We start from the raw sequence: 23,262 nt of genomic DNA on the forward strand, positions 1-23,262 counted from the left end.
CAGCAAAAAGGAAGAGCTCGCAAGTTCGATGCTCATTCCATCTAACTTTTCACTATCCGTTTTACCCCATCAGTAAGATCATTTGCATAATCATCCAACACAAACATGAAATTCAGTAGCTAACCATTCAAATCAAAAACATGTTCATCTTACCCAGGGTTCCCCTACTGTATAGAAAAGTGTTTTTTGTTCAAAGTCATGATCTTTGAAGCTGTGATAACTAGTTTTTCCTTATTTTGATCAAATATGTGAATCATCTAACGACTATCTGCTTCCGACTACATCATTTAAAAAATAAAATAAAAATCGATAATATCTATACCTCGCGTAATATCGATCATACAAGGCCAAGTTTGGCGATTATCATAATTCACTCAAATTGTGGAACAACAAAATTATTCGTTGCAATATTAACAACATCAGAACAAACAAGTGGAGCAGTGAGCCATTGCATACTACTGTGGGTGAGGTAAAAAACAAAATAAAAAATGCGCGAAAGTATCAACAAATGACGAATTTCATGCTAACTCGACTGGCAATTGGCAGAATCTTCCGATGTATCAGTGACTTGTTGGAAATTGTAACGGCTATTCATTTTTTTCAGAATCAAAAAACAAAATCTTGAGAAAAAAAATTTTAAATAATTTTTTTACACACTTATTTGATATTTTTTAATGAAAACTTGAATAATTTTCAATTCTTTTTTTTCTAATCAGTTTTTTAGTTTTTGCGTAAAAGAATGAGTTGAAAAAAAAATTAATTATGAAAAAATACGTTTTTGAGAGAAAGGAATTTAAATTTTCAAAATTTTTTTTTTCGACGTAATTTTTTTAAATAAAATTTTGGTATTTTTTGAATAGCCTACATTTCATCCTTTGACCAAAATTGTGTAGATATTATAGTTTTTGATTTTTAAATTGATGTAAAAATAAAGAACAATCTTTTGGCACTTTTCAAGAAATGCTCTAATTCTTGTTTGAAGAATTCAAGTAAGCAAAATTTCTTGGATTACCAGTGTCTGTACACCCACAACGTTTCACTGCTATCTGAGATGGTGCTGCCAACTCCTAAGACGAATTGGTATGAAGTCCGTCGAATATCTTATCCTCTGTTGTTGACCATTAACTCGTAGCATGTATCAACTCGAATGGATAGAATTGCGGATTAAGATTAGACGACATGGTCGCTCCATGACTTTTTATGTTAAACATAAGATTGTGTTTATGCGGACATTCTTCAAAATCTTGAGCAGCTGAACACCAACATCCGGTAAGCCGTTGGCGATATGTTATGTTCAAATAACAAGAGTTAATTTTTAAAATACAATTATTGGGATGGATTGTAAAACGAGTTTTTAACACTCTACTGAATTTTCTGTAAAATTTTTGTTTGACGTTTTCATCATGGTAAGTTCTGTGATTGAGTACGAACTAACTCTTTGGGAGTGTTGTGCTGAATCCCATAAGTTAAAATTATGACGGAATCAGAATAGAAATCTGAGGATAGTGTTAGATGTGCCCAGTAGGACCAACTCAGCCTGGAATGCACGAATTGCATAAGCTAGATACGCTCGATGGTACGTTCCATAAGATTGTGATGTCGCTCCGTTGTTGTCATCAATTTTTAATAATCTTGCGATTGACATTGATTGATTTAAGTGCTACTCAGTATCGGATATTCTAAAAGTGGAGTTTGTAGAACAGTAGAATTCTGCAGCTTAACAAATGCCTCAATTATTTCCAGCTGTGCAACAACATTGCGATATTAATTACAACTCTGTCATCAGGCGATTGATAAATTGTTTTAGTTAGACTTGGTGAATACAACAGTAATTGGCTATATTTTCCTAGCAACAATGTTGAAATTAAAGATTCATAAAGCACTGATCCTCAAGCAGCCCAAGGTATTATCGTAAATTTATAACAAGTGCTAGATGTGCCATTCAGATGTGCATCCCCAAGCGTTTCTCGAGGGCAGATTCACTGGGATTGAATAATCCCGAATGAGATACATAAAAATATTAGCTGATCGAATTTAGAGTACGGTAAATATCGACATGAAAAGTGAATCCTCGTTAGTCGGAAAAATGTTTACGCCCCGAGGGCCCGGGGAGCGAAACACGTATGTAAATATACCAAACGGCAGCTGGCCGAATGCACCCTATTTCACATCTCCCACTCCCAGTCCCACCCCAACAAAAACTATTCGCTACGTTACCCACCTGGATTGGATGCATTGATGTGGAACTCGCATTTGCTGCCCTGGGCAAAGTCGTACGAATCGGAATCGACGAACAGAATGTCAACATCCAGCTCGAAGCCACGGTTCGATTGGCCCGACTGCAGCGGCGCGGAAAATGGGCTGGAGTGGAACGCAATCAGCATCTCGGGACCCCTGGAAAAATTCAAATATAGAAATTTATTATTTTATGAGCGCTGATTTCCATCTGATCAACAGTTATCGTTTCCCGTTCGGTGGCGTGGAATCGCATACATTTATTTGAGCGGGATTTTAACAAAAAAAAAAGTGCATAAATGGGATAGGAATTTGAACAGCAGTGTGTTTTTTTTCGGCTCTTTGCAACTCTGAAGAGTTTTAAGGGTTCTCAAAGTTTATTATTACCACAGAAAGCTGGAAATTGGTTGCCCAAATGGGCACTTAACATAGTCTACACTCAAATAACACTGAACGCGATTCGCTTCTTTCCAGCAAAACCCATCAACAGCCACAGCATTCATTTTACAATGCAAAAACTGCTTCTATCCACTTTTTTCTAACCACAGAGCATCAGTTCGGTGAGCTTTCATATAACTCTGGCTTCCGCAGTTACTCTTGCTTTTTTTTTGCATCCTTCAGGCGGTGTGGTCATGTTGAGCAAAAAAAACAAGTTATTTCTCCTGTGTTCCGTAGTTCCGCTGCAAAACTCCTGTACAGAATAATCGAAACGAAACGCTGAACTAGAAAATCATACAGCTCAAAACACAATGATAAACATTCCGATCTAAGTATCACCGTTTTGTTCCTGTATTCATGAAACAAAATGGCACCAATCTCCCTTTTGTGCAACCGAAAATAAGCATCGCTTTCCGCTCACAAAACTATATCTCTGTTCACATTTGTTGCTTAGGTTATAATTTCGAACATTGGCTGCACGTTTCCGACTCGCAGTGAACTAAACATGATTTTATGCTTAAATGACTCCCGCTTTTGCTGTGCACTGCAGTGTTTGTGTGTGCATGTATGTATGTTGTGGACCTGCTTCATCAGCATCCTTTTTCCAATCCGTGAAACAGTAGAAACAATCGCAATTTGAATCGCTCATGTAAAACTGTTGTTATGTTGCGAAGTTCCTCTCTCACTTTCCCGCTGTCGAAACATAGCGGTCCTTCCCGGGGATACCCACTTCCGGTGTTTCAAAGCGTTTCCATATTTTGCCATCCGTAAACAGAAAAAAACCGGAGAGAGAGAGAGAGAGAGAGCGCCAGGGTCTGCCGGCGGTAGACAAAGTTCGGTTCTTTGTTTGGAGTCAGTAAAATGAGATTTCTATACAACCGATCTGAACAGGGTCCCCCCTCACCCAACCCCTATGTGTCGGTCGGTCTCCCGGTTGGTTGGTTGGTTGGGTTTGGATAAAGCGAACGAAAATTTCCAGCGGGGCGCTAAACAACGGACAAAAAAACATTCTCTAGCGTGAAGTTATCGTTTTTCCCGCGGGAGTTGGTGCCATTTCCCGGTAGCCAGTGAGAAGCTGTTGTCACTTCGCGAACCGCAGCGCAATTGCGAAAGTAATGGTGCTGTTCCCTGGGATAGCAGTGCGCAACAATCGGGGTGGAATCGTCGGGTGGTTATTCGGAGAAGTGGGAGTTGGAAATGAGCGCTCACCTGGAAGGTGTTGGTGTGCATCCATAGGGGCGGAATTGATGTGCCGTTGCTGGGTGTCGGAAGGCGGGAGTAGATGGACTGGCATTGTCGCAATGAAGTGGAAAAACACTAGAATGTTCTCAAAAGACATGCAAGTACTCCAAAAAGTGTAAATGTGTCCAGAAGTTATGGGGTGGAATTTTAAAGAGTATTAAAGGATGTACTTGGAAATAAATCCACACACTAAGTTGTTCGCCAAAATAACGCATTTTATCGGATTTTCTTGAAACATTCAAGAATTGAAGGACTACTAATTAGTGATGATTTCTTTTTTTTAAATTAAATTTCTACTCCCAATCCGGAAGCTGCTTCTCTCTCTACAACACCTATCAAATTAAATAATATATATTTATTTTATTAAAAATAAACTATGTACATTATAATTCACTTAACTTCATACTATACATTAAACTATACATGACATAACTTAAACTGACTTCTGTAGTTTTCGTTTTGTGTTCTGCTTCAAATTTGCTGCTGTTGCTGTTAACGCTCTGCTGTCTCAATTCGAACTGCCCTATGCTGTCCTTATACAGCATGCTATTTCTCCTCTTAGCTGTGCCATCATGTTCAATCTTGTTTTCGGGCACACGATGAATTTAACTTCAGGGCGCGGCGTTGTATGCGATTCATTCTCCTCTCAGTGCGCTTGTGACTGAACAATCACAATGAATAACATGTTTTTAAGATGAACAATTGAATAATTGTGAAATATCAAGCAATGTCCAAACGCGCTATGTGCCTCGTTTTGATTGCTCCAATTTGTGCTCCTCAAATGGTTTTTATCAATAGGAGCAACCATATTAACAGAATTTGGATACAAGCAAAGCATTGATTACCGCCAGTCGAATCAAATAAAGGGCCTGGCCGGGTAAGGAAGTAAAAAGTGCTCCCCAAACCAAATCACCAACTGTATGGAAAATATTATATAGGGTATTAAATAAAACATTGTGGCAGTAGTACCATATATTTAAGTCCTTATATGGTACACCATAGGATCTATGGTGAAAAATGCACCTTTTTGTATTTTTCACACCTTTCCTAACACTTTACCGACCGGCCGTCGATTATTCGACTTTTGCTCCACAGCGCTTACCGACCTGTTGTCGATTAATCGACTTTCGATCTTTCTATTAGATTTGGTTAGGTTAGATTGACAAGTAGCAAGCAGCAAGCATTTCGTATTCTTTATTCCGATAATCGGTGCTTTTCTCAAAACTTTAGCCCTTAAAAATGAATAAAACGGATAGTGTCGGTGAGTTTTATCTCGACGATTTGTCAGATTGTCTTGGCTGCCGTTCAGCAAGTAGTACTGATGACGAAAGTGATAGCAGTAGTATAGCGATTCGAAAGCGACGTCCTGTACCGTTAATATACAGTGATTCAGAAGACGAGGGCATAAATGATAACGTTGAAGACAACAATGGTATATGGTCAACGAACGACAAGAATTTAATTTTGGAACTTTTCGAAGGCAGCTCTGGGGTAAAAAATTTGCCAAGTTCCTCTGAAAGCGTAATAAATATTGTGAATTTATTCATTGGAGGTGACCTGATTGAGCACTTCGTGAGGGAGTCTAATAGGTATCATTATCAAATTGTGGAAAAATATAGAATTACATCAAAAACGAAAAAATGGAAAGACGTCACGGTGACTGAAATGAAGAAATTTTTGGGCCTGATCATTCTCATGGGGCAAGTAAAGAAAGACGTTCTTTACGATTATTGGTCTACAGACCCATCTATAGAAACGCCGTTCTTCTCGAAGGTTATGAGTAGAAACAGATTTTTACAAATAATGCAAAGCTGGAATTTTTGTAACAACAACGATATTTCTCCCAATTCGCATAAGCTGGTGAAGGTCCAGCCTGTCATCGATTATCTCAAGGAAAAACTTAACAACATATATAAACCAGATCAACAATTGTCTCTATATGAATGTATAATTCCGTGGAGAGGTAGACTGTCAATCAAAACATATAATCCCGCAAAACTCACAAAATACGGAATACTGGTCAGATTGCTGTCTGAAGCTCGTACAGGATACGTATCCAACTGTTGTGTGTATACCGCTGATGGAAAAAAAATAGAAGAGACTGTATTATAGATCATTGGACCGTATAAGAACATGTGGCACCATATATATCAAGATAATTGCTATAATAGTGTCAACATTGCTAAAAAATTTTTAAAACATAAATTGCGAGTGTGCGGGACGCTTCGAAAAAACAGAGGTCTTCCTCAAATACTTTAAACTGCCAAACTTTCAAGAGGCCAACATCAATTTCTTAGAAATGGCCATATTTTATTACAAGTATGGAATAATGGCAAAAGGAACGTACACATGATCTCGACAATACATTCTGCACAAATGACGGAATCTAGAAATAGAAGCAGGACATCAGATTGCCCCATACAGAAGCCTATTTCAATAATAGATTATAATAAATATATGAAGGGCGTAGATCGCGCAGATCAATATCTGTCCTATTACTCCATTTTTAGGAAAACAAAAAAATGGACGAAACGTGTCGTAATGTTCTTCATCAACTGTGCACTTTTTAATTCCTTTAAAGTATATACAACTCTGAATGGACAGAAGATTACATATAAAAAAATTCTGCACAAAGCGGCACTTTCATTGATAGAAGATTGCGAAACTGTAGAACAAGATAAGGATCTACCTAATTCCGAACCCACAAGAATTACATCCCGATTTGATCATCCCGGAAGACTGGCAAATTTCGGAAAGCATAAACTGGTAAATATAGTGACCAGTGGTCGATGTAAAAAACCCCTACGACAATTCAGAGTTTCGCTTGTAAATACTGCAACGTCCCACTACACAAAGGTGACTGTTTCGAGCGGTATCATAGTTTAAAAATATATTAAACAACTTCTTTCTTCGATAAATATTGTTATATGGATTATGGTATATTTTATGTAAATAATAAACTGAAAACGATTGTAATAGATAAAATAAATATTGTTTAACACTAATATGATTTTATTAAAAAATAAAATAAATATGTGTATCGATGAATATCTTCAAACAATTTTTTCATCAAAAAATCTAATAATAAAAAAAATTAAATACGCGGTATCAAAAAAATATATATTTTCTGACATTTCGAAATTTTGAAAAAAAAAACTTTGAGACCCGCTTTTGCTCTAATTTTTTTTATAAATGCGTTCGTTTATGTCTTTTTCAATACATGTGGCGTAATTTTTTCCTGAATTTTTAAGAGTATTTCGAGACACAAAAATATTTTTTTTTCATTATTATTTTTATTTTCTTGAAATTGATTATTTTATTGTATTCGTGATTTTCAATTGTGAGATTAAAATAAAAAAATAATAATAATATGGATTTTTGTAAGTGTTCTTCTCACTAATTCGAATGATCTTTCCACAAGGACTTTATTTTTTCTCACAGAGCTCTATCATACTGCTGACTCCTATGAATTTGGTAAACCATCTAAATCCAATGTAAAGATAATCTCATATCATAATCTCATAATATTTGCTCTTTTCAACTATGGTCCGAAACACCAAATTTGAACCTGGTGATCTAATAATCGTTTCTAGGGAGTTGATGAACCTTGGACCTAGGCCTTGAAGTAGAATTCGAAGGTATACAGTGTTCAGGTTTTTGCGGAGACATTTTGATACCCATTCCGATTAGGTGACATCTGCGTTATATGAACATGTAGCCCATAATGGTTCATAGATTTACGAACAAAGAAAAGACTGTCGCCCAACAAATTCTAGCGACATTTCGTATCGTTATGTTCGGATGGGCTTGAATTTCACCAAAATTTTTGTGGGCATCTTGGGGTTCATGTTCTCTTTCTTTCCTTCGGCCATTAGATACTAATTGAAGATGCTTATTACAAGGAATGAGAAGCTTACGGATGGCACAAAAAGTACCATTTTTTTCGCGGGTGGTTTGCTGTTTTGGCGTGTTCATTGTATGTTAGGGTGGTCGCGAAAATATGTATGTCGAATTTCAAAAACCTTGTACGTACATTTTTTTATTCGGCCGAAAGAATGACATGTGCAAAATTTCAGCTCAATCGAACATGATGTAGGGGTGGCTCAAAGCGCTCGAAGTTTTCATTTTCTAACATCTTCTAATCTATGAAAAAAATCAAAGTAATTTCTATGTGAATTAATCGCGGAGTTTAAACAAAATATCTGTTCACCTCTCCTATAATATATAAATAGTCGTCCAAACTGATGATTTGTTCACGACTAGACTATCAATTTGTGATGAGATGGCTATACATTTGTTGTAAAATTCATATTGGATCACCAGATTTTTCTAATCTGGTGATCCAATATGATTTGTAAAAAAATCATTTTGGAAACAAATTCAATAGAAAGTTCATCTAATTACCTTCCATCTGATGTAAAAGACAGAAAATTAATTATATTTAAAAAAAAAAAAAATTAAAAACAGCAAAAAGCTCATTTTTATGACCACTCTAATTCAGTATGCTGAAGCCTGAAGATGAAGTTAAAAAATGAGAGTTTGAAATTTTGTGACAATGAAATATAATGATTTACGTGTTTTTTTTTATCAGCGGATGATTCATAAGCCTCTCTAAAACAAAAAGATCAGATAAGATATGGTTATTCTGAATGAACGTGAAATGGAGGATGAAAAAAAACTGGCTCCAGAGAGGATCGAACTCACGACCTTCGCGTTATTAGCACGACGCTCTAACCAACTGAGCTATGGAGCCCTCGACGGTTTCCCGAACATAAGATTCTCGTTGCGTGATGCAGTGATAATCACGTTCGCATAAAAATCATCTAATCACTTCATCCTCTTTACTCTGCGCCGCGATTGATGTGAGATGGCGAAGTTTCTCGTTTTATTGTGCAAACCTTGACACGACTTCAAATGTTATCTAAAGACAAACAATAGTCAAGTCTTTCGCCACCAGGATATATTAACTTAAGCCATCTCACGTTACTCACCGCGCGGATTAGAGGGATGTATTTTTATCTTACGACTTACGACTTGCACACCAATCAGCCGAAAAACATACGATTTTGACGCAACTTCCTCCGATTTTTTTGAAACTTGGTATTGTGATTTTGGATAGCTGCCGTGATATGTACGAAGTTTCACGAAAAAATCGGATAGGGTCATGGCAGCGACCGGATGATTTTGCGTGGATTTGCTCTGCTATAAACAACTTTGCTTCTTCGAGTAAAAAATATCCAAAGCGATCATCATAATTTCAGATGAAAGTCAATGGGGATTTAATTTGTGATAATTTTTGGCTTGTATGTTTTTATAAAAGCAATTTTCTCATTGACCCCGACGTGATTTGAACACGCAACCTTCTGATCTGGAGTCAGACGCGCTACCGTTGCGCCACGGAGTCATACGTAAAGAAGCCATAGTTGAACTCAGTATCATCTTCCTCAAAGGCTTAATTGTTCAAAAATGAATGTAATTTGTTTGAATCAAATATTTGTACTCCGTGAATAAAGTATTTCTTCATCTGCTACGCATTGGTGTTATTCGTTCGCCCTGAAGGTGGGACCAGAATACCGCGCTATGCGTCGCGTCGCGATAATTGTGCTTTGACACTTCATTTTAAACATGTGTGTTTCCATTTAATCGCCCACAATAATGCGTTGCGTCATTAGCATCGTTGTACCAAACGCTAACATTTGTTCTAAACTGCTTGCGCCCAATATGTCAATGTGTTGTTTTTAAAAACATTCAACTGATTCGTGGACACAACAAGAACAAGATTTTCATACGAACTGAAATTCATTGAAAAGAAGTATAAAGAAGTTATTATGTATTCATACTTATGCAGAGTTAAGCAACCGATGCAAACTGAACATCAGCTGAATTCATTATATTTAAGGTAATGATGAATAAACGGAAATTTATGCGTAATTAAAAAATGAAATTACAGATTCACAAGTTTATTGAAGTTGACTGATTGAACTTTACTTTGTGTTTGTTTACATGAAAAGAGGTGACGCGAACGCTAGATTGTGATTACAAATCAGCAGACTGCGTCGGGCAAATGTTTCAGCACAAAACGCAAGCAATGACAGCTGATGAGAAGCAACGCACAACGCGGCATTCTGTTTCCACCTTAAGTCTCGTAGCGTTTCCCGTATCACGTAACGCAAATTCAAATCAAATTCAAATTGGAGAATTCGATAAGGGTTGAAACACTTTCATTTTCATTATTCGTGCAGAAATTATCTACAGAAAACGTATGTATTGAAGGAGTATTCTAGTCTAAAAATTTGAATTTTTTTTTCTTCATGTTACCAAAGTTTCATCTTTTTTTTTTTTCAGATTTTCAAAGTTCCACATTCAAGAGTATTCTTTGGGAAGAATTTTTCTAAATCCTCATTATTTGATTATTTGAGTTATTGTAGTTTTAGTGATTTTAGTAATCTTGTACGGTCTTGACTCAAAACTATCTATCTAGAGGATATTTATTGGATTCGTGTACGAAAGTGCATTATCAAATATGTATTCTATCACTTCTTTATATCTAATTTAAAAATATTCGAACCAGACCATTCCACAGAAAAACGAGGAAAACTTGTTCACATGTGTTTTCGTACAAGATGGAATCTTATCGAGAGTTCTTACAAAAAAAAACTACATCAAAAGATCTTTAAATTCGTTTAAATTCGGATAAATGAAAAGGATCGGTCCAGCGGTTGAGAAGTCATGATATTTTTTTAAATCACGATTTTGAAAAATTACGATTGATGGGCCAGTCTAAGCTGAAAAAAGACTAGTCTAATGACGGAATCAAAAAAAAAGTAGATGGGTCTGGGCCTAGGGACACGGACGGGAGCTTGACGTAGGACTGTGATTGTTTGTAGTGATTGCTTTTAAATTGAGTATTTTCGTTATTCTAAAATCTGTTATTTTTACTATTCATTAAATGGAGGTTATAGAAAATTAGTTTCTTATATTATATAATATTAAATATATTAAATATTTGGTTTTTTTACATCGATGTTCAAAAATGTGCACAAAATATCATTAGAGCCATTACCACCCTTTTCTTCTACTTATTTAATTATGCAGAAGAGGACAAGAAGTCATCATTTATCAGTGCATTTTTGAACAAAAACCTAAAGAGGTTAGATCTACATAGATAAAAACCAAAGTCTAATGAATCAATAACTACAGAAATATAGTACGGATAAAAGTAGCATTTTCTTCTTATTTATAGGGAAGGGAATGTACAGGGTTTTCCAACTTTAAATTCCGAAAGTAGATTGAAATAAAACACACTTAGAATTCGAATTTCGATGAAACTTTTATTTCAAAGTATCTCGGTCATAACTTCACGAATGTTGTCTTTCAAATGTTCAAGAGTTTGCGGAGAGTTGGCATAGACACGGTCTTTCGCATAACCCCACAAAAAAAAGTCTAGCGGGTTCAAATCGCATGATCTGGACGGCCAATTGGCATCACCAAAACGCGAAATTATGCGTCCCTCAAATTTCGTTCGTAATATGGCCATGTTCGGTCGTGTTGTGAAGCACGTGGCGCCGTCCTGCTGAAACCACATGTCATCCGTATCAATATCTTCAATTTGTGGCAAAAAAAAATCGGTTAACATGCGGCCATAGCGCTCACCATTCACAGTTACCGTCTCGCCGTCCGCATTTTCAAAGAAATACGGCCCGATGACTCCACCAGACCATAATGCGCACCAAACAGTGACTTTTGGCGGATGCAATGGCCTCTCAACAATCACGTGTGGATTTTCTGAGCCCCATATACGGAAATTGTGGGTGTTCACATAGCCACCGAGCTAGAAATGTGCCTCATCGCTGAACAAAATTTGATGCGAAAATTCAGCATTTTGCTGCTGATGTTCGTTCACCCAATCGACGTATGCCCGACGCATTCCATGGTCACCACGCTCTAATTTTTGTACCAGTTGGATTTTATATGGATGTAGGTGCAAGTCCAAATGCAAAATTCTCCACAATGATGTGTTTGACAAGCCCAATTGCTGAGCATGCCGTGGAATCGAAACATTCGGGTCATCCTCCACACTGGCAGCAACAGCAGCAATATCTTCGGCCGAACGCACATTACGATGATGTACAGGTTTCACAATATCCGCTACGGATCCAGTTTGATCGAATTTACGCACTACATTAGCGATTGTGTTCTCTGTAGGCCGTTCATGACGACCAAAATCCGTCGGTAATGCTCGAAAAACATTTGCCGGTTTTTCATCATTTTTATAATATAATTTAACAAAATTCACACGTTGTGCGATGCTAAAACGATCCATATTGTAAAATGGCAGACATTCAACTAACGATATGACGCTTTGGTTGACAGCTATGTCAAACGGTTGTCAGCGCAGGGCTGTATACTTTCGGAAGACCGGAATGGAAAACCCTGTAGAACGGACATTTGAATTCAGGGGAGTGAAGCGGGCAAAAAAATTACATAACATAACATGTGTGAGTATACACTTTCGAACCTCTCAATCAACAGTCAGTTAAGTTCTTTAATTGCATTTTTTACATTGCCAAACAACCTACTCGATATCATGATATCCTGAACCACAATCACATAAATTGTTAGTAGTAAGATCTACACGATAAACACATGAATTGAGCACGGACTGATTGATCAATATATAATACTGACAAATGACTGACAAATGCCTATTATCGGCAAATGGAGAATAATTCATAATACGCATCGACTCATAATGTGAGCTAACGCCGTTAAAAGGGATTTAATTATTTTCGATAAGTAACAATCCTACCAAATGTTCTAAATAGTATGAAATTTTATGACACTTAATGATTTTATGAATTTCATTACACTCGAAAAAACTTGCAATAAAGCCCAAAACCCAAGTCCCAGGAAGCAGTCCAGATGTGCCGATCATATGCTGGCACAAATGCGATACCCGATGGAAATTTAATTTATAATCTATATATATAAAAATGGAGTGATGTCTGTCTGTCTGATTCTTATAGACTCCGAAACTACAGAACCGATCGACATGAAAATTGGTATGTAGGGGTTTTTGGGGCCGGAGAAGGTTTCCGTGACAGTTTGAGACCCCTCCCCCCTCTCTAAGGGGGGGGCTGCCATACAAATGAAACACAAATTTCTGCATTACTTGGAAATTAATGAAGCAAACCAAACCAAAGTTGTCATATGAAGGTTTTAGGCTACAATAAATGTTTCTATGATAGTTAGTCACTCCTCCCCCCACTCAAAGGGGGGGGGGCTGTCATACAAATGAAACACAAATTTCTGCATTACTCGGAAATTAATCAAGCAAACGAAACCAAAGTTGGCATGTGAAGGTTTTAAGGTACAATAAATGTTTCTATGATAGTTAGACACTCCTCCCCCCACTCAAAGGGGGGCTGTCATACAAATGAAACACACATTTCTGCATTACTCGGAAATTAATCAAGCAAACGAAACCAAAGTTGGCATGTAAAGGTTTTAGGCTGCAATAAATGTTTCTATGATAGTTAGACACTCCTCCCCCCACTCAAAGGCGGGGCTACCATACAAATGAAACACAAATTTCTGCACTTCTCGAGAATTAATCAAGCAAATGAAACCAAACTGGGCATATTGAGGTTTTAGGGTGCAATAAATATGTCTATGGTGGTTAGACTCTCAAACCTCCTCTCTAAGGGGGGCTGCCTTACAAACGAAACACAAATTTTCTGAATTACCCGAGAAATAATCAAGCAAATGAAACCAAATTTGGCATGTGGAGGTTTTAGGATGCAATAAATATTTCTATGGTGGTTAGACACTATACCCGCTCTCTAAGGGTGGGCTGTCAGACAAATGAAACCCAAATTTCTGCATAACTCGAAAACTAATCAAGCACAATTTGGGATGTGATGGTTTTTGGGGTTTCGGATTTCGGGAAATGTTTCTATAATGGTATGACACCCCTTCCTCCTCTGGAATGGAGAGAGGGTCCCATAAAAATATTACACATATTTCAACCAAAAATATTCCAAACAAACATGACAATTGAAAATTTTCGAAAAACTCTGAAGGAAAACGGAAAAATCTGAAAATTGAATTCCCATACGTTCTACAATTACATATCGACAACTGCTGTTAGTCCATTGGATGTTTGCGCTAGGGAAATTGATCTTTGTCCGAAACTGGAAATGGATTTTAATTTGATGAAACGCACTCCTATATCTTCTTCTATCTATACCAAAAAAAAAATCGCCGGATGTGTTGATAAGAACAGAACTCGAGGAAGGAATTGTCCGATTGAGGGCTGTCATATTTTTTTGTATAAAACATTTATTCCATGTAACGGATAAACATGTTATTTACAAGTGGTTGAAAAATCTTGAACGAGAATTGTGTCTGAAAATAATTTGATATTATAATGATGAGTTTTGTTAGAAATACTAGGAATTTTATAGTAAAAGATAAATTCAACGGGGTCGAATAGAAGATCAATCAATGAACAGTTCTGCGATTGGACCCATGAACTTGCTCATAACAACAAAACATGAATGTTTGAAGGTATTGATAACAAAAAACAAATTTTGGGCGGGACGAAGTTTGCCGGGTCAGCTAGTGTTTTATAAATAAACTCAAATATTTTTGTTCATATAAACTGGGAGAAAAAAAAAATACAGCCATTCCATCTCAAACCGATATAGTGGTTCTCAGATTTTCGTCAAAAGCGGTAATTTTGTTCTTTATTGGAAAACATTAGACCCATATTTTTTTCATTAAGGTGCCCATTTTCATTTTATGATGGATAGATTTTTTTTTCACTTTTTTCCAAAATGACTTTTTTTCAAAAATTCTTAACAATTGAACTAATGAACCGATTTAGCTGATCGATATATCTAATTGAAGCTAATAAGCTAGTCTTTCATAAAAATCATATTGAACTTACAAAAAAAATGTATTTCATTTTCGTAATTATTGATTATAGTCATTTTGTATTGTTTTCATGACTTTGGACTATAGGGCACTATATTTTTTATATTTTTTCTTGAAAGCTGAGAATTTTTTACATAACATATCTCGATATCAGAGATGCAAAATTCAAAATGCAAAAGAGATTTTTCAAAGTTCGATGGTTCGATAAAGCAATTTTTCCTACTTTTTAACACTATAAAAATTCATTACTTTTAACTACTAAACCGATTCAGATGACCGACATATCAAATTGAATCTTATGAATTAGTTTTATTTAAAAAAATACATTTTTTTTAATTTCGTTTTCGTAATTATTGATTGGGTCAGTTTTCCATAGTTTTCGCGGTGAAAGATAGAGGGTGCTATATTTTTGATATTTTTTTCTGGAAAGCTGAGGATTTTTTAACTATCATATGTCTATTTCAGAGATGCTATTTTTTTTTGTTTTTGAGATATGATTTTTCAAATTTAACATGTTTTAAGTCTTCGTTCAATATTCCTATGAGACTAGACCTATGCGACCAGAATCCAATTTTTCCGCAAGTGTGATACTTTTTCAAAGTTTAGCTCATTGGTTTCAATTTCATCTGATTCATCTGGATCGGTTCAGTAGTTCAAAAGTTATGAATTTTCGAAAAACGTCATTTTTCGATAAAAGGGGAAAAATGATTTTTCGGACCACCGGTTAACTTTGAAAAATCATATCTCAAAAACGAAATAAATAGCATCTCTGATATTGAGATATGTAAAAAATTTAAAAAATCCTTAGCTTTCAAGAAAAAATATAAAAAAATATAGCGCCCTCTAGTCCAAAGCCATGAGAAGAATAAAAAACAGATACAATCAATGATTACTAAAATAAAATGTATATTTTTTGCAAGTTCAATATTTTTTCATAAAAAGCTAGCTCATTGACTTCAATTTGATTTGTCGATCATCAAAATCGGTTCAATGGTTCAAAAGTTATGAATTTTTAAAGAAAGTCATTTGTGGGAAAAAGTGGAAAAAGTTGATTTTTCGGAACACCCTAGAATGAAAATGGTCACCCTAACGAAAAAATAAAAAATACGGGTCTAATATTTTGCTATAGAGAACAAAACTACCACTTTTCATAGAAATCTGCCAATTTTAGGGTGGCCCAAAAAATCATTTTTTCAACTTTTTCCCAAAAAAGACTTTTTTCAACAATTCATAACTTTTGAATCACTGAACCGATTAAGATGATCGACATATTGAATTAAAACCAATGTCTGTTGTTAAAAAACATTGAACTTGTGGATTTTGTTTTCGTAATTATTGATTGTAGTCGTTTTTTGTTGTTTTCAAGACTTTATACTAGAGGGCACTATATTTTTTTTATATTTTCCCTCCAAAGCTGAGGATATTTTACATAGGATATCTCGATATCAGAGATGCTATTTTTTTCGTTTTCGAGATATGATTTTTGAAATTTAATATATCATTCCGATTTAGGACATTAAATGACCCTACAAATAAGAGAAAATGTCATGACTCTCAAATACTGGCATGGCATTAATAATATACGAAGGCAGTCCGATAAGTACTTAGCCTACAAAAAAAATTGGAAAAGTGGCGATTTATTTCTCAACATAGTATCTTTTAATTCGATACACTTGACCCAGCGATGCTCCAACTTCTTGAATCCATCTTAAAAAATACGTTTTCTCCATTTTTCCATTTTTCTAAAATCCGTGGACACGCCCGCTTTTACACACGGTCAAACCGAAACTACGAGTCCGATTCGGCTGAAATTTTGACAGCAAGCGTTTACGAGAATGTACTACACGATACGTAATCTCTCTTGCGATACTGACACCATCAGGCGGTAAGGCTAAATACTTGTTGGATCGTCTTTATCTATACCTTTTTTCGTGTGGGGGATAGGGACTGCATAAAAAAATCGTGCAAAACTTTACCAGTAGCTTTAAAAAGTCGTGTTCGGTACACATTTTGTAAAAAACTTTTTTTGTGCGGTAGATAGGGACCGCATAAAAAAAGTTTCCCCCAAGAAAATAACTCAAATCCACACCATTTGCTGTTCAATTTGCTTTTGTTTCCCTGCTTTGCAACGGGACAGTTTGCCTTTTCGGTTGCGCGTGGTTGTGCTTTTAGTTGCATGTCGAAACGTGTTGCTGTTAGAAATCATGTCATGCAAACACTTAGAAAAACCTAGAGCGTTTGATGGGAGGAAAGGAATGAATTCTGAAGTGGATAATTGAGACGCAAATATGCTTTTTTCGCACTGAAATGCATATAAACAATCGAAAAAAAACTAAATGGACGATAACTTCGTCAAATATGCTTCTTTTCATATACCGCACAAAAAAAATCGCACAAAAAAAACCGCACAAAAAAAATTCGCACAAAAACAACCGCACAAAAACAGGTTTTACTGTATATAAAAATGGATCTGTCTGTCTGATTCTTATGGACTCAGAAACTACTGAACCGATCGACATGAAAATTGGTATGTAGAGGTTTTTGGGGCCGGGGAAGGTTTTCGTGATAGTTTGAGACCCCTCCCCCCTCTCTAAGGGGGGACTGCCATACAAATGAAACACAAATTTCTACATTACTCAAGAACTAATCAAGCAAATGTAACCAAATTAGGTATCTGGAGATTTTAGGGTACAATAAATGATTCTATGGTGGTTAGATACTTTGTATGGCAGCTTCCCCTTTCTCCCTGCCATACAAATGGAACCAAATTTCTACATTACTCGAGAATTAATCAAGCAAATGTAACCAAATTAGGCGTATGGAGGTTTTAGGGTGCAAAAAATGGTTCTATGGTGGTTAGACACTCCACTCCCCTCTCTAAGGGAGGGCTACTATACAAATGGAACACAAATTTCTGCATTACTCGAGAATTAATCAAGTAAATGAAACCAAGTTAGGCATAGGGTGGTTTTAGGGTGCAATAAATGTTTTTATGGTGGTTAGATACTCCTCCTCCCTTAGTGCTTCCTTGGCCGAGTGGTTAGCGTCATAACTAACATGCCGGGTGTTCGGGTTCGATTTCCGTTCTGTTCGGGGGAATTTTTCGTCAAAGAAATTTCCTCCGACTTGCACTGTGATCACGCGTATTCTAGAGCTTGCCACTCAGAATGCATTCAAGGCGTGTTATTTGGCATAGAAATCTCAACTACTCAACAACTCAAGTACTAATAAAAATGACGCAAGTAATACTACGTTGAGACGGCGAAGTTCCTGTAGGAACGTTAGTGCCATTGAAGAAGAAGAAGATACTCCACTCCCTTCTCGTAGGGGAAGGGGGCTGTCATACAAATGAGGGTGCACGAAACGTTTCTATGGTGAATGTACACTCCTCCCCCACTCTAAGGGGAGAAGAGGGGAGAGATCTGTCTTTATTCTATCATATTTTCTGTATCAAACATTTATTCAATGTAACGGAGAAACATGTTATTTGCAAGTGGTTGAAAAATATTGAAAGAGAATTGTGTCTGAAAATAATCTGATATTATAATGATGAGCTTTGGTAGAAGTACTAGGATTTTTTTAGTAAAAGGTAAATTCAACGGGGTCGATTCAATCAATGAACAGTTCTGCGATTGGATTCATGAACTTGCGCTTAGCAAGAAAACGTGAATGTTTGAAGGTATTGATAACGAAAAACAAATTTTGGGCGAGACGAAGTTTGCCGGGTCAGCTAGTATATTGATATAAAAATTGAAAAATAAACTTCCTTCAAACATCTGAATTTAATGACTTTGAAAATGAATGTTAAATCCAAAAGTTTCAACAAACTATGTACATTGAAGTCATTTGATGAATACATTGTCATTTATTCCACAATATCTGAATTATATCAAAACATTCCTCAACATGATGTATATAATGGGAATATATTTCATTTTCCATTCGTTTTTTGACACTGTAGTAAATCGTGGAAAATCAAATTCGCAACATAAACACCAAACAATTTCAATGACGAAAATCCCTGGTCCCTATTTTCTTTCAACAAAATCATCCAATTAACTATTCGCCAAATCAGCTTCAATTTGCTGTGACACCGTCACCCACCCTTATCACCAAGGAAACGCCTCTGAAGTTCAGAGGGAAAGTCCACCCGGCACAGAAAAGTTTTGCACAATGCACCTGGCAAGTGGTGCATATTCATTAGTAGCAAATTTTAGTTTTTTTTTGCTCACGCCAATTGCAGCCGGCAACCCAACTAAAACAATATCACTAACGACGAAGAAATATTTTCCTACAAATTATAGCTAGTTTTGCGCAGACCCGCAGACCCCGTTTTACACGTCCAGCATCCTTTCGCTGGGGGTGGTGAGAGGAAATCCCGCACAACAAACGGCCGTGTGATGAAGTTTTCCTCCATTGATTCCTCCCCGCAAAAATGCGAACGGTTCGCCGAGCAGCAGAAGCAGCAGCAGCGGTAGCGGCAGCACAATTCCTCACGCAATTCCACACAATCTTTTCCCACGACTGGGGGAGAAGTGTCGGAGGGTAGCAAAAAGCTTTATTAAGTTTCTTCGCTATCGTGAGGAAGCGTGAAAATTATAATTAATTTAATTTGTTTTCCATTCTTTGCGTAGCTGAAGCTAACTTCCGCGCCCAGGAAAGTGTCGGATTATAGTCGTTATGAGGGAGAGAGGTGCGCGGGATTGGTAAAAATGTTGGCGGAGACTAGGCTCAAACTTTGAACTAAAAACGCCATCAATGCACAGCGCTGCATTTCATCCGTGGATTCACTTGCTGCTTTGAGATTTATTCCTCCACTTGTGACCGCCGTGCTTCAAAAGGACGAAAAATTGATAAACTTTACCATCGAACCGTCAGACGAAGGACACAGACTTTCGACATCCATTTATATTATTGAGAGAAAAAGTACAAACACGTCTACTGAAAAAAAAAACCGATTTAAAATAATTCATATCAAAGTTGACAATGTCATTCACTTCCCTGGCTGCTGAGCAATCTCATCTAAGTGCAGCAAATGTTAATATTTGTTCATAAAAGTGCACCCGAGCAGAGGATAAAAATTTGCCAAAGTAATTGACATGGCCCGGACGGTCCATGAAGGGACCACCGCCATTTTCATCCGCCACATTCCGTTTGTTCCCCAGGCGAAACTCGAGCCTCGTAGCTAATTTCATATTCAAATTGGAAGCGGCCCGCCATCCAGGGTCGATTGATCGATGTATCAATTAGTGAAATGGAGCTTTTGGTCGATTGTTGTCTTTATTTCGTTTTGGCGTTTGCCTCTCAGCCAGGGAGCAGCCAAAACCGCATTGCAACCTTTGTTTTGAAATTACGCTAGTGCGATGCCATTAATTTTAATAGGATCGCTTGTATGATCGACTCTCAGGCTTGGATGCGAGATGAAAAACATTGACTACTGTGCTTGGCATGCAGATTGTCCGCAAAAGTTTTTGTAAGCCACGAAAGCCGACTTAAGCCAGGGCACCCCGGAAGCACTTCCGACCACTAGATTAGGATTACGTGTGCATATCCGAGACTGTGAATCCACGTTCATCCTTTCGTAGTTTTATTTGCACAAAAAAAAACGAAAGACGGAAGCGCCATCATCTCGTGAAAGGCAACGGAAAACGCAAAGGGATGTATGAAGGATATGAAGGAGCCGGTTTTGGGCTTTGTGCAAGTTGATTGCTTTGCGGTGGCTCTGGGTGATGCTGTAACACGATTGCGCTACTGCTCTGCAGCATTGCAGTTTTGCATCGTCAACAAAGTGGCGGTTATGGTCAATGTGCCAGGAAACAATGTTTTGGGTGGTGGTGGGGCTCGTGCGAGAAGCTGGAGCTTGAGCTGAAGCAATGAATTGCACCGATGGAGACTAAACGGAGACGCGCTAATCGTTGAACCTTTTCATGGTCAGGGCTTCGGAATGAAGTCGAAGACTTTTTTTCGATAAAATTTAGGATGACTATGTAACATTCATCCTTCCATGTGTAGGAGCCATTTGATTCATAAATTCCAACGAAATTGTTTTCATAAAAAAATCAGCTATTCATCATTTTCAGGCATGATACTCGTGATTAAATTCAATTAACTACCGTAAAGTTTACAATTCACAAGTTCAGTCATCTAATATCTGAACGAACAAAAACGGATTCATCTCGGTACCATGTTAATGAAATAAAAATGTTAAGTGCTCAAAATGAAGGTAATCCCGATTTGATTTGGATGAAACCTGAACTTTTCTTCGAATACCATATTTTGGAATCCGCTGACTAATCTAAGCGGCCATTTTGTTCGGCCATCTTTTCATCTCTGTCGCATCTCGAGTCACCTTTCTACTCTTCTTGAACTTCTGTTTGACAACTGTCCAATATCGGGCTCAATCGGGCGGAATTGAGGGCAGTTGGTTGTCCTTTTCAGCAATTCCAAATGAAATCGTCCTAAAAATGCAGATTTTAAAAACTTGTATTTTTGATTCCAATGAAAGTGTGTATTCCGTTTGGGTTGGAGGAAATATGAGTTTTTCACAGCAATTGGGAATTTTTTGACTCAAGCGTAACTTTTGAAAAGGGCGTATCGATTGCAGAAAGATAAATCTTTGATAATTTATATCTCAAAAAGAGTTTTAGAGTATTGATGAAAAAAATGTACACTGAGAAAAAAAATTAGTACTCTTTTTTTTATTTACAAAATAAAAATTCAATTTGCAATATCCAAAATACATATTTTTTAATTTTTTTTTTTCAATTTTTCCATACAAAATAGAAGTCATACAGAAAATTTAAAAAATGGGCCCAAGATGGTAAAACTATTTTTGACGAACTTTGTGAAACATTGAATTTTTAGGAATTTTCGAAACTTGGAATTTTTGTATGTTAGCAATCATTCTCAGCCACAAATTATGAATTCTGATGTGATATACTCTATAAATCTTTCTAAGACACTATTTCGGTACGACTCATAGTTTTTGAGATATAAATTATCAAAGATTTCTCTTACTCAAATCGATACGTCCTTTTCAAAAGTTAACCTTGAGTCAAAAAATTCCCAATTGCTATGGAAAACTCATATTTCCTCTCACCCAAACGGAATACACACTTTCATTCGAATCAAAAATACTCATGTTTTGTCGTTTGTCGATTTCATTTGGAATTACTCTTTTCGAAGAAATCCACCCCGTTGTCTCGATACTATTGCAGCACTTCCTCTTGTTTGTCACGAAAGCCGTTTTTGTCCGCAGCTGCAAATATCTTGCAGTCCAGAGGTATTCTTGTGAAATTATCGGCACAAACGAATTCGAACTGGCTAGAGACATCACCTCGACCAATGACTTTATAGAACTTTTGTCACTGATGAGAGCAACAAAAAATCCACCGCATTTGAAATCACAGTGTTTAATATTGTTGACACAATTTATAACTATGTAGAAATGAGAACGAGATTGAAGCAACACCTATATCAATTGGTAGGATCTAAAAAGAAATGTATTCAGGCAATTTAATTTGGGTTATGATTCGGCTAAACTTTACACCGCCGATAGTTAACATAGTGTACACCGTAACTGAAGGTTACCGGAATGAGCAGGAATCTCAATATTAGGTCGTATGAATAAAAAAAAAGTATTTACTTATTCTGCCCGTTTTCAAGTAAAGTAAACTTTCCTAGTATTGACTTGAATCCGTATGAATAAAAGTTCACTTTACTAATTTCATTTTAACGCATGTTCGAATTCGAACATAGTTTTTACTTTGTCAACATCTGTTAACAGATTGTTTAGGTTCCGTTTCGAAAAGTTTTTTTTTTTGGACAAAGCGTGTATTCGCGATAACAAAGGGATATTGTCGATGTCTGGTGGCGACTTTCAATTAGGGACCATAGCTTGGGTCCCTATCTCGTTAGTGTAATACCTATCAGATTAGAAGACACGAAGCCAGTTTTCAAATGTTAATATTTGAGTGAAAACATTCACATCATGTTATTTAATCACTTAAAAATACCTTTTTCCGACTTTTATTTAACACTTTGTCTATACATTTCCCACATTATTACTGAAACTTTTCATTATAATATGAAGTTGTCTTCAAAAACAATTTTCGTACAAGATTTTTTTACCACCTACAAACAAAAGTGTTTTTCATTTAAACAGAATGCTAATTTGGTACGGAAAGGTTATTTTTCATTCATAATTGAAATTTCAAAAACGTGTTCAATATTAAAGAGAAATTAAAGAGAAATTTGGGTTTTGACACCTTTCTCACATGAAAAAAATTAATTTATCCGGATTCTTCCAGAAGGTGATAGACGATCATATTTGATGAAAAAAGTTCTATAACTCTGTCATTGTTGAAATTTGAACATATTTCAACAATGACAGAGTTATAGAACTTTTTT

General features: G+C 36.5%; 1 protein-coding gene and 2 non-coding genes across 3 annotated transcripts in view; all 3 read right to left on the reverse strand.

Annotated features, from left to right (window-relative positions):
• Positions 1-23,262, reverse strand: part of LOC129771902 (uncharacterized) — a 473,701-nt gene that overhangs the window by 25,368 nt on the left and 425,071 nt on the right. Inside the window, exon 10 of the mRNA XM_055776027.1 lies at positions 2,222-2,394. Coding sequence (XP_055632002.1) covers positions 2,222-2,394 — 173 coding nt within the window. The remainder of the gene's footprint in view (positions 1-2,221; positions 2,395-23,262) is intronic.
• Trnai-aau (transfer RNA isoleucine (anticodon AAU)) lies at positions 8,595-8,668 on the reverse strand. The gene has a single exon. It is a non-coding gene; the product is annotated as a tRNA-Ile (tRNA).
• Positions 9,248-9,319, reverse strand: Trnaw-cca (transfer RNA tryptophan (anticodon CCA)). The gene has a single exon. It is a non-coding gene; the product is annotated as a tRNA-Trp (tRNA).

The sequence above is a fragment of the Toxorhynchites rutilus genome, chromosome 2, assembly GCF_029784135.1.
Source record: "Toxorhynchites rutilus septentrionalis strain SRP chromosome 2, ASM2978413v1, whole genome shotgun sequence".
NCBI lineage: Eukaryota > Metazoa > Arthropoda > Insecta > Diptera > Culicidae > Toxorhynchites > Toxorhynchites rutilus.